We start from the raw sequence: 12392 nt of genomic DNA on the forward strand, positions 1-12392 counted from the left end.
TTTGGGAGGCCAAGGCAGGCAGATCTCTTGATTCCAGGAGTTCAAGACCAGCCTGGGAAACATGGTGAAACCTTGTCTCCACAAAAAACACAAAAAGTAGCCAGGCATCATGATGTGTGCCTGTAATCCCAGCTACTTGGGAGGCTGAGGTGGGAAGATCACTTGAGCCCAGGAAGTTGAGGCTGCAGTGAGCCATGCACTGTAGGTGACAGAGTGAGATCTTGTCTTAAAAAAAAAAAAAAAAGAAAAGAAAAAGAAAAAAAAAGAAAAATTGGAAGCAGTTTTAGGGCACCTACAGCTTCTACAAGGTGCAAGTGTTAAAGATTATCATCCTCAATTAAGATTCTTCCATGGAACAAAGCCTCCATGTCACCCCAGAGATTACATGCTCACAAACATTGCAAAGTTTAAAAAAAAAAAAAAAACTAGCTTCCTACAATGTTTCTAATTAAATATCTGCAAATATGAAGACAGCCTTCAATGCTTAAAGATCTTCAGTCCTCAAATTGAACAGGTTCTGACATTAGTATTATTTAGACTGCTCCAAAAATTCAGTATCTGCAGTCAGAATCTGTTTCTTCCAATAGAGTTGATCACATTGACATCCTGTCAAGATTCGAGTTAGCCTGAGGTCTCACTGCTTATCTATGGTGTCACACATCTAGCTGACTCAACACATCACAACATTAGGCACGATATTGCAATAATCATCATTACACTTTTGTTGGGTGAATGTTGACACATTTTCAGGTCATTAAACAAAAGCAATCTATGAGTGTTGAAAGAAAGGGTTTATAATGCTCTAGGTGACATGTATTATGTGGGTGGGTCTGTACTGAGTATGTGTAGGGTCTTTCTCATATCATGATTCACTAAACAATATAATAACACAACTATTTACATAGCTTCTATGATGCATGATGTATTTTAACTAATCTACAGATGATTTAGAGTATACAGGAGGATGTGGGTAGGTTACATGCAAATTTTTTTATTGTTATTATTTTTTTGAGACAGGGTCTCATTCTGTTGCCCATGCTAGAATGCAGTGATGTGATTTTGACTCACCGCAACCTCAACCTCCCAGGCTCAAGCGATCCTCCCACCTCAGCTTCCCTAGTAGCTGGGACTACAGGTACATGTCACCACACCTGGCTAATTTGTGTATCTTCTGTAGAGACAGGGTTTTGCCACATTACCCAGGCTGGCCTCTAACTCCTGGGCTCAAGTGATCCACCTGTCTTGGGCTCCTAAGGTGCTAGGATTACAGAGGTGAGTAACTGTGTCTAACCCAAATATGTCTTTTCTTTCTTTCCTTTTTTTTGGTGGGGGGTGGTGTGTGACAGAGGTTTTGCTCTTGCTGCCCAGGCTGGAGTGCAGTGGCGCGATCTCGGCTCACCGCAACCTCCGCCTCCCAGATTCAAGTGATTATCCTGCCTCAGCCTCCTGAGTAGCTGGGATTACAGGCATGTGCCATCACATCCGGGTAATTTTGTACCAAAGATGTCATTTTTAAAAAAGGACTTGGCATGTGTCGATTTATGTATGCCCAGGGGGTGGTAGAACCACGCTCCTGCAAATATTAAGGAATAACTGTATTTGAAAGAAACTGAGGCTTAAAATTAAGGCTTTACTATGTGTTTACATTCATATGGTTTATCTCCAATGAGAATTATTTCTATCTGAAATGAAATAACATTAAAGAATATTTCCCTACATTTCACACATTTATAGAGTATCTCTCCAGTGAGTCCTTTTATGTCTATGCAAGGACCTGAGAGAACTCAATGCTTTTCTACATTTCTTACATTCATATGACTTCTCTCCAGAGTGAATCCTTTCATGTACTTTTTTTTTTTTTTTTTGAGACAGGGTCTGGCTCTGTCGCCCAGGCTGGGGTACAGTGCATCTTGGCTCACTGCAACCCCCACCCCTTGGGCTCAAGAGATCTTCCCACCTCAGCCTCCCAAGTAGCTGGGACTACAGGGACATACCACCACACCTGCTACTTTTTCTATTTTTTGTAGAGACATGGTTTCACCATTTTGCCCAGGCAGGCCTCAAATTCCTGAGGTCAAGCGATCTGCCCACCCTAAATGCTGGGATTACAGGTGTGAGCCACTGTGCCCAGCCTCATGTACTTTTAAGTTACAAAAATGACTGAAGGCTTCCCTACATATTTTACACTCACAGAGTTTTTCTGCTCTGTGAGTTGTTTTATGTTGACAATGGTGTTAAAAAAAAATCGATCACTTTCCCACATTCCTTATATTCATATACCATCTCTCCAGTGTGAGATATTTCATGATTTTGAAAGGAATAAAAATTAGGAAAAGTTTTCCCACATTTACATTTATAGGGTTTCTGTCCAGTGTAAGTTTATTCATGATATCAAAGGGAACTGGAAATATAGAAGGCTTTATAATTGTCTACATTCATATTGTTTCTCTCCAGTGAGTCTTTTCATGTCTTTGACATACACTGGGATAAACAAAGGCTTTCCCACATACCTTGCATTTATTCGGCCCATCTCCCGTATGCATTACCATATGTCTTCGAAAGCTTGAGCTATGAGATAATGCTTTCCCACACTGCTTGCATTCATAGGGTTTCTCTCCACTGTGAGACTTTTCGTGTCTTTGACATACACTGGGATAAACAAAAGCTTTCCCACATATCTTGCATTTATGAGGTCCACCTCCAGTGTGCATTATCATGTGTCTTCGAAAGCTTGAGCTATGAGATAACGTTTTCCCACACTGCTTGCATTCATAGGGTTTCTCTCCAGTGTGAATTCGTTCATGATATCGAACTAAACTGGGACGATCAAAGCCTTTCCCACATATCTTACATTTATGAGGTCGATCTCCAGTGTGCCTTTTCATGTGTATCTGAAAGCTTCCAAGATGATGAAATGTTTTCCCGCATTGCTTACACTCATAGGGTTTCTCTGCACTGTGAGTGGTTTCATGTCTTCGAAGGGAACTGGAAACACTGAAGGCTTTCCCACACTGTTTACATGTATATGGTTTCTCTCCAGTGTGAGTTCTTTCATGTCTTATATAGGAACTGGAATCAGGCAAGGCTTTAGAACACTGCTTACATTCATACGGTTTCTCCCCAGTGTGCATTCTCTCATGTCTTCGATAGGAACTGTAAAAAGGAAAGGCTTTAGAACACTGCTTACATTCATATGGTTTCTCTCCAGTGTGAGTTCTTTCATGCATACGTAATAAACTGGGCCAAAAAAAAGCTTTCCCACACAACTTACATTTATAAGGTCTATTTCCACCTTGCACTACCATGTGTCTTCGAAGGTTTCTACGAGAACTGAAGGTTTTTCCACATTCCTTACACTCATAGCGTTTCTTTCCAGTGTGAGGCCTTCCACGCGACTGAAAGGAGTGATGGTAACTGAAGGCTTTCCCACGTTGTTTATGTGTATGTGGCTTCTCTCCATATTCCTGATACTCATGTGGTTTGTGTCCAGAATCAACTCTGATGTGGCTATTAAGGGATAAATGACCCATTATGACTTCTTCACACTCAGCGCTTTGACATGGATCTTCTCCAGGACAAATGCTGTTGTTCACAATACTATCTCGAATGAGGCTAAATGTTTCTCCACATTGACTACTGTCTTTACTTTCACTGAATCTCTCTACCATATGACATCTGTAAAAAATGAGTAGTACGTTACTAAATAGTTGTTTCTAAATGATTATTTATTTATGTGTATTAATAGGTATTGGATGTACTTTTTTTTTTTTTTTTCCTGAGATGGAGTCTTGCTCTGTCACCGAGGCTAGAGTGCAGCGGCACGATCTTGGCTCACTGCAATCTCTTCCTCCCGGGTTCAAGCGATTCTCCTGCCTCAGCCTCCCAAGTAGCCGGGATTAGAGAGGCATACACCACCACGCCCAGCTAATTTTGTATTTTTAGTAGAGACAGGGTTTCGCCATGCTGGCCAGGCTGTTCTCAAACTTCTGATCTCGTGATCCACCCCCCTTGGCCTCCCAAAGTGCTGGGATTACAGACGTGAGTCACTGCGCCTGGCCAGATATACCTTTTTATCATTACCATGCAAAGTGTAGGCTTCATGCCCTGTTTGAACATGAATGAACTGAATGCTACACAAGACAACCCAACATCAGCTGGGTTTTTTTTTTTTTTCCTTTTCTTTTTAATTAATATATTTATTTTTTGAAACAGGATCTTGCTTTGTCACCAGGCTGGAGTGCAGTAGCAGAACGATGGTTCATGCAACCTTGACCTCCTGAACTCAAGTGATCTACCTACTTCAGCCTCATGAGTAGCTGGAACCATAGGTGTGCACCAACACACTAGGCTAATTTTTTTTTTTTGAGACGGAGTCTTGCTCCGTCGCCAGGCTGGAGTGCAGTGGCACAATCTCGGCTCACTGCAACCTTCGCCTCCTGGGTTCATGCAATTCTCCTGCCTTGGCCTCCCAAGAAGCTGGGGTTACAGGTGCATACCCCCATGCCCAGCTAACTTTTGTACTTTTGTAGAGACAGGGTTTCGCTATGTTGGCCAGGCTGGTCTCAAACTCCTGACCTCAAGTAATCTGCCCGCCTCAACCTCCCAAAGTGCTGGGATTACAGGCATGAGCCACCATGTCCAGCCTCATATGTAAATTCTTATAATATGTTTTAGGAGGAAATTTTTTAAGAATAAATAAATTTAGGCTGGTGCAGTGACTCACACCTGTAATCCCAGCATTTGGGGAGGCCAAGGCAGGCAGATTGCTTGAGCCCAGGAATTCAAGACCAGCCTGGAAAACATGCCAAAACCCTGTCTCTACAAAAAATACAAAAATTAACGAGATGTGGTGGCATGCACGTGTAGTCCTGGCTACTCAGGAGGCTCTGGTGGGAGGGTCACATGAACCTGGGAGGTCGAGGCTTCAGTGAGCCAAGATCATACCACTGCACTCCAGCCTGGGCAACAGAGCAAGGCCCTGACTAAAAAAAAAAGTTAATTTAAAAAATTAAAAAATAAATTTAAGCTGGACTTGTTCATTTTCTTTGTTTTTAAAATTTCCTTTTATTCTGAGAATCACTTCAGAAACATAACTTTCTCCTGTGAGTGCAAATTACCTTAGATTTCTCCTAGGATTTTTGTACTGATCTTCAGTATTCTGTTCTTCCCATATCATTCCTAAAAGGGAGACCCAGAAAATCACTATACATTATTAGAAAATTATATAAAACAGTAAGATTTTATGTATACTGCAATCACACATGATTCTTTCATCAAACTACAGTTAATTCTGTACAGTTTGGGGGTGGAGGCAGAGTCTCACTCTGTTGCCCAGGCTGGAGTGCAGTGGCACGATCTCGGCTCACAGCAACCTCCGCCTCCTGGGTTCAAGCGATTCTCCTGCCTCAGCCTCCCGAGTAGCTGGGACTACAGATGCCTACCACCACACCCAGCTAATTTTTGTATTTTTATTGGAGACAGGGTTTCACCATGTTGGTCAGGCTGGTCTCGAACTCCTGACCTCAAGTGATCTGCCCACCTCGGCCTCCCAAAATGCTGGGATTATAGGCGTGAGCCACCATACCCGGCCTTACAGTTGATTCTTGAACAACACATGTTTGAACTGCACAGCTCCACCTACATATGAATTTTCTTCAGTCTCTGCTACCCCTAAGACACCAAGATCAATCCCTCCTCTTACTTAGCCTTCTCAATGTAAAGATGAGGATAAAGACCTTTTAATCATACACCTCCACTTAATGAATAGTAAATATAGTTTCTCTTCTTTATGATTTTCCTATCATGGATTAATCAACTTTTTTATTATTTTATTTTATTTTATTTTTTTGAGACAGATTCTCGCTCTGTCACCCAGGCTGGAGTGCAGTGGCATGATCTTGGCTCACTGCGACCTCTGCCTCCTGGGCTCAAGTGATTCTGCTACCTTAGCCTCCTGAGTAGCTAGGATTACAGGCATGTGCCACCATGCCTGGCTAATTTTTGTATTTTTAGTAGAGATGGGGTTTCACCACGTTGGTCAGGCTGGTCTCGAACTCCTGACCTCATGATCCGCCCACCTTGGCCTCCCAACGTGCTGGGATTACAGGTGTGAGCCACCGTGCCCAGCCAGTCAACTGTTTATGTTATCAGTAAGGCTGCTGGTCAATGGCGGCTTAAGCTATGGTGGACAAAAAGTTAGATGAGGACTTACAACTTCTTTCAGGGCTGTCACCTCTGAATTCTGTGTTGTTCAAGAGTCCATCATATGCCGTTCCCATATTTCAAATCATTGAACAGCACTGATGACCATGAAACAAATGTCTGTAATTGATTAAGTGAAGACATGATATCATCCTTACTTATACAGTCCAGGTTCCTGATGGTTTCTTGCATCACATATCTGTATAAATTCTTCTGTGATGGACCCAGCAAAGCCCATTCCTCCTGGGTGAAATTCACAGCCACATCCTCAAAGGCCACTGCGTCCTGAAACATCCCACATAGATAGAGGAGAAAGGTTGAGTGACAGTACTGAAAAAGCTATACTCAGTTCATAAACTTCATATGATGCTGTGCTTTCCAAGCATTTATTCAATGACATAGTAAACTCTCTCATATTCTCTCTACACTCACTTTCTCTCACACAGCCATTTTGATGGTAGAATTCAACATGTTTGGTAAAGTTACAGTTGAATAGGAACAGGTCTCTTCTTGGTGAGTTAAATGAGTCTTATTGCCTGCATCACCCTAATGTCTATTTCTGTAGTAGGTTGTAGTTCTTGTCAAAGTCCTACTGACAAAGTCCTACTACCTGTTGTGCAGAAGAGAGCTACCATTAGCAGTCCTGAGACTACATGTCCTTACAAATTCTTATTCTCAAAGTTGGACCTTTTATGGTGTCTAGGAACTGGATTTAGGGAGTGCCCCACCAATGTAACTAATAACAGAGCTTGATTGTATCTAAACTGTTTGTGCAAAAAGTACATTATTTTCTTAACTCCTATGTTCTGAGAGTTTAGAATCTTACAAACTCAGCAGAGGGAGTATATGTGATCAGCCACTGCTGAGTTTGAATGGTTGTCCCCTCCAAAACACATGTTGAAAGTTAATCTGCAAAGTGGGAGTAATAAAAGGTGGGGATTGAAAAGGTGATTGAGTCTTGAAGGTTCAGAGCTCATGAATAGATTAACGTATTCATGGATCAATGGCTTAATGAATAAATAAGTTATCTCAGGAAGGGGACTGGTGTCCTTATAAGATGGAAGAGACCCGAGTTAGGCACTCTGGCCCTTGCCATGTAATGCTTTGTGCCATCTAAGAACTCTACAGAGTCCCCACCAGCAAGAAGGTTCTCACCAGATGCCCAGCCTTAACCTTGGACTTCCCAGCCTCCAGAACAGTAAAAAACAAATATTGTTCCTTATAAATTATCCAGGTTCAGATTATTCTTAAGCAACAAAAAACAGACTAAGCCAGCCACCAAAAAACACTATAGGCACTGGGTCTCTAATGAGAGACCCTGGTAGATAAAATTTCACATGTTTTTTTGCAACTGATTAGTTGGAGGATTCGGCACATCCTCTGGGATTATACTAACAGAAAATCTGGAAGCTGGTAACTGGTTTCCTCTAGACCAAATGTAGTTAAGCATGACAAATAAATAATAAAAGATATTTCACCATCCCAATGGAAAATTTTTTAACATCTTATTGGGTAATGTCAAAGGAGAAGGAAAGAAGGGCAATGAGAGAATGTATTATTAGAAAAGAACTCAATGTTATCTCTTATGAATATTTATAAAATTCCCTAAATAACTAAAACAGACCTAAATAACTAAAAATTACACTACCAGCTGGGCACCACGGCTCATGCCTGTAATCTCAGTACTTTGAGAGGCCAGGGCAGATGGACCATTTGAGCCCAGGAGTTTGAGACCAGCCTGGGCAACATGGTGAAACCCTGTCTCTGCAAAAAAATACAAAAAAAATTAGCCGGGCATGGTGGTGTGCCTGTAGTCCCAGCTAATGGGGAAGATGAGGTGGGAGGATCACCTGAGCCCAGGATGTGAAGACTGTAGTGAACCATTATTGAGCCACTGCATTCTATCATGGGCGATATAGTGAGACTCTGTCTCAAAAAAAAAAATAAAATTACATTATCAAATCTAATAGAAGTCACAACTGTCTAAAAATGCTAAAAAACCTTCTCACTGGCCAGGCGCGGTGGTTCACACCTGTAATCCCAGCACTTTGGGTGGTCAAGGTGGGCGGATCACCTGAAGTCGGGAGTTCAAGACCAGCCTGACCAACGTGGAGAAACCCCGTCTTTACTAAAAATACAAAATTAGCCAGGCGTGATGGCACATGCCTGTAGTCCCAGCTACTCAAGAGGCTGAGGCAGGAGAATTGCTTGAACCCAGGAGGCAGAGGTTGCGGTGAGCCAAGATTGCGCTATCGCACTTCAGCCTGGTTGACAAGAGCGAAACTCCGTCTCAAGAAAAAAAAAAAAAAACCCTCTCACCAACAAAGTGACAGCTTTGCAAAAACAGATAAAGGATTTTGAAACTATAATATTCAGCACCCCATACCATTAATAAAGAGATAAACAAATAGATAAATAAAAGTGAAAAAATGGTAGAAAACCCTTATGGAGTTTTTATTTGCCCTTGGCCCAATCACACCCCACCTCTGCACCAGTCTTGAAGACAGCAGCCTGAGATCCCAGTGAGGAACTCTGGTCACTAATTCTAGAGAAAGCAGATCAGATGTTATTCACAAATTATTGCCTTTGTATTTTCCAATCATTATGGGGATGATCAGAAGGTGTGAAACAAGGCTGTCTTTTCTATTTCATCTACAATGGAATCCAGTTAGGGTCAAACATAAGAAATGCTGAAAAATGGTGCAAAATACACAAATAGCCTGCAACTACTTGAGACAGCAGACTGTAATTAAGACATACATTAAGGCCAGGCATGGTGGCTCATGCCTGTAATCCCAGCACTTTGGGAGGCCAAGGCGGGCAGATCATGAGGTTAGGAGTTTGAGACCAGTCTGGCCAACATAGTGAAACCCCGTCTCTACTAAAAATATAAAAATTAGCCATGCTTGGTGGCGCATGCCTGTAACCGAGTAGCTGCGGCAGGAGAATCGCTTGAACCCGGGAGGCAGAGGTTGTGGTGAGTCGAGATTGTGCCACTGCACTCCAGCCTGGGCAATAGAGCAAGACTCCATCTCAAAAAAAAAAAAAAAAAAAAAAAAAAAGACATACATTAGCCCACCTAAGTCTAAAAGGAAAAAACTGGAGAGAAAATTTCCTTCAGGAATTAGGGTATTCAAAAGCACCCATTATATTGTGGAACTGAGAGAGCCCCATGCACTCACAGGAAAGAACATATTTTCATAGAAGATGTGAGGAGACCCTTATTTTCAGCTCTGGCATGTTTCTACGTTTAGTAAAACAGAAAGTAAATGCTACAGCAGAGTTTTAAACAGCCTTGCTAAGTGTTCAAGGAATTGCTCCACAAGAGCCATCCACAAAGACTGGAAGAGGTCAGGTTTTTGTATGTTTCATCTTTCTTCTTACTTTTAGCTTGTAGCATTCAGGAAATCTCTATCAGAACACAAATGAACACAAGCTAAAGAACACAGACTTCAGTGTGTACATCAGATAGGGAATAGAGTCTCTGCAAACACACTTTGAAAATGTTACTAAACAAATGAATAGTTACAGCCTTCATCAAACAAGAACAGCAAACAATGAAGGGGACAGAATCTGATTTCCAGATGCAAATGTCTACTTTTCAATGCACACAAAATTAGGAAAAATAGAGAGAAACATGAAAATATGGCTCATCAATGGAAAAACCTGAACTGAGATAAACCATCTCTAAGAAACCTCAAACACTGGACTTCTTGAATGAATAAAAACTTTAAAGCAAGTGTCTTAAATATGTTCAATGAGGTGAGGCAATGATGAAGAAAAAACTAAAAGAAAATCAGAAAATAGATTTAAAAAATCAATAAAAATTAGAAATTGAGCAATATAGAACTAATGCAGCTGCAAAGTACAACAACCAAAAGGAAGACTTCACTATAGATGTTCCACAGATGTGAACAACCAAAGAAAAAAATCAGAGGCCAGGTGCGGCAGCTCACGCCTGTAATCCCAGCATTTTGGGAGGCCGAGGGGAGCGGATCACTTGAGGTCGGGAGTTTGAGACCAGCCTGGCCAACATGGTGAAATCTCGTCTCTACTAAAAATACAAAAATTAGCCAGGTGTGGTGGTGCATGCCTGTAATCCCAGCTACTCAGGAGGCTGAGGCAGGAGAATCGCTTGAACCTGGGAGGTGGAGGTTGCAGTGAGCCAAGATTGTGCCACTGCACTCCAGCATGGGCGACTGAGTGAGACTCTGTCTCAAAAAAAAAAAAAAATCAGCTAAAATCAAGATAAAACAATTGAATCTACCCATTCACAGAAGCAGGAAAGATCAGGGGATGAAATGGAAAAAATGTGTGACTGGTATACCTGCCTTGCCAGTAACGTTAAAAGAAGTTTATTAGAGAAAAGAGAAATGATACAGGTTAGAAATTCACATCACATTAAATGAAGACATAAAAAATGATTTACTTTTCTTATACTTACTTGATCTAATAGATATGTTTGCTCAAAATAATAGTATCAACAATGTATTGGGTGTTATAGGTCACAATTGTGCAAATGAATGACAGTGATGATTCATGGAATGAAAGGAAGAAGTTTCAAACAGTTTATTATACCAGCACTACCCCTGAAGCCAGTATAGTGTTTTTTGAAACTGAAGGTCCATTAGTTGTGAATGGTATAATATGTACCCTATGGAATTCACTAAAAAAATTAAGAACCAAGTACTATATTAATAGGATAAGAAAATCATATTCTGTTCAACTAAAATGAAAGACGGAAATAGAGAGGTAGTTGAGCTGGGTGCGGTGGCTCACGCCTGTAATCCCAGTACTTTGGGAGGCTGAGGCAGGTGGATCACAAGGTCAGGAGTTCAAGACCAGCCTGGCCAACGTGGTGAAACCTCGTCTTTACTAAAAATATAAAAATTAGCTGGGTGTGGTGGCGGGCATCTGTAGTCCCAGCTACTCGGGAGGCTGAGGCAGGAGAATCGCTTGAACCCAGGAGACGGAGATTGCAGTGAGCCAAGATCATGCCACTGCATTCCAGCCTGGGCGACAGAGTGACACTCCATCTCAAAAAAAAGAAAAGAAAAAGAAAAAAAGAGGTAGTTGAAAAAACAGACAAGTGCAACAAATAGAAAACAGTAATATACATATACATATTAATTCAATTATGTCAATTACTACATTAAATGTGTATTATCTATATTTACCAGTAAAAAAGACAAGGACTGGCAGAGTAGAATAAAAATACAAAGCCTAGCAATGTGTACATAAAAAACATTTTAAACAGAAAGAGATACATTAAGTAGAGAAATATATGCCATTCTAGCCCTAATCAAAAGAAACATGAAACAGCTCTATTACATTCAGACAAATCGGGTTTTAGATTAAGGAAAATTATAAGGCATAGATAGTGAGTTCAGAATGATAAGGAAAGTCAATCCTACAAGAAGACATAATAATCCTTAATATTTATGCCCATAAAATAGAGGATCAAAATACATAAAGCAAAAAATTACAAAAACCACAAGGCAAAATACACACATCTACAGTTATAGTTGGAAACAACTCATCTCTATCAATAATTCACAGATCAGTTTGTCAGAAAATCACTAATGATATGGCTGAAATCAATAGCACTATTAATCAGCTGGATTTCATTGATACTTGTTTACAGAATCCTTCATTCAACACCAGCAGGGTATATATTCTTCTCAAGCCCACATGAAATAGTCACCAAGATGCACAAAATTCTGAGCCATAACACACACTAGAACAAATGTTTTAAAATAGAAATTCCAGGCCAGGAATGGTGGCTCACACCTGTAGTCCCACCACTTTGGGAGGCCAAAGTGGAAGGATTGCTTGAGGCCAGACTGAGCAACATAGTGAGACCTTGTCTCTATAAAAGTTTAAACATTAGCCAGGAGTGGTGGCATGCACCTATAGTCCCAGATAATCTGAAAGTTGAGGCAAGAAGATTGCTTGAGCTTAGAAGTTGGAGGCTGCATTGAGCTATGATCATGGCACTCCACACTACCAGCCTGTGTAACAGACTACCACCCTGTCTCTTAAAAAAGAGAAAAGAGCTGGGTGCGGTGGCTCATGCCTGTAATCCCAGCACTTTGGGAGGCCAAGGAGGGCAGATCACCTGAGGTCGGGAGTTCAAGACCAGCCTGACCAACATGGAGAAACCCCGTGTCTACTAAAAATACAAATAGCCG

At 41.2% G+C, this 12392-nt stretch overlaps 1 protein-coding gene across 6 annotated transcripts in view; it reads right to left on the minus strand.

Moving 5' to 3' along the window:
- Nucleotides 1-1335: 1335 nt before the first annotated feature.
- The window catches only part of ZNF563 (zinc finger protein 563), a 29756-nt gene continuing 18699 nt past the window's right edge, over nt 1336-12392 (minus strand). For 2 of the 6 annotated variants that reach the window (XM_031003878.3, XM_004060075.5), the window contains exons 2-4: nt 6360-6486; nt 5118-5178; nt 1336-3675 (exon numbers count right to left, since the gene is read on the minus strand). In XM_031003878.3, the coding sequence (XP_030859738.2) occupies nt 2436-3675; nt 5118-5178; nt 6360-6393 (1335 nt within the window). In that variant the 5' untranslated portion in view covers nt 6394-6486 and the 3' untranslated portion in view covers nt 1336-2435. Of the gene's footprint in view, nt 3676-5117; nt 5179-6359; nt 6487-8685; nt 8767-12392 lie in introns of those variants that run through there. The other 4 variants (XM_031003879.3, XM_055371802.2, XM_063701038.1 and 1 more) reach the window with 4 other exon arrangements.

This window comes from Gorilla gorilla, chromosome 20 (assembly GCF_029281585.2).
Source record: "Gorilla gorilla gorilla isolate KB3781 chromosome 20, NHGRI_mGorGor1-v2.1_pri, whole genome shotgun sequence".
NCBI classification, from domain to species: domain Eukaryota; kingdom Metazoa; phylum Chordata; class Mammalia; order Primates; family Hominidae; genus Gorilla; species Gorilla gorilla.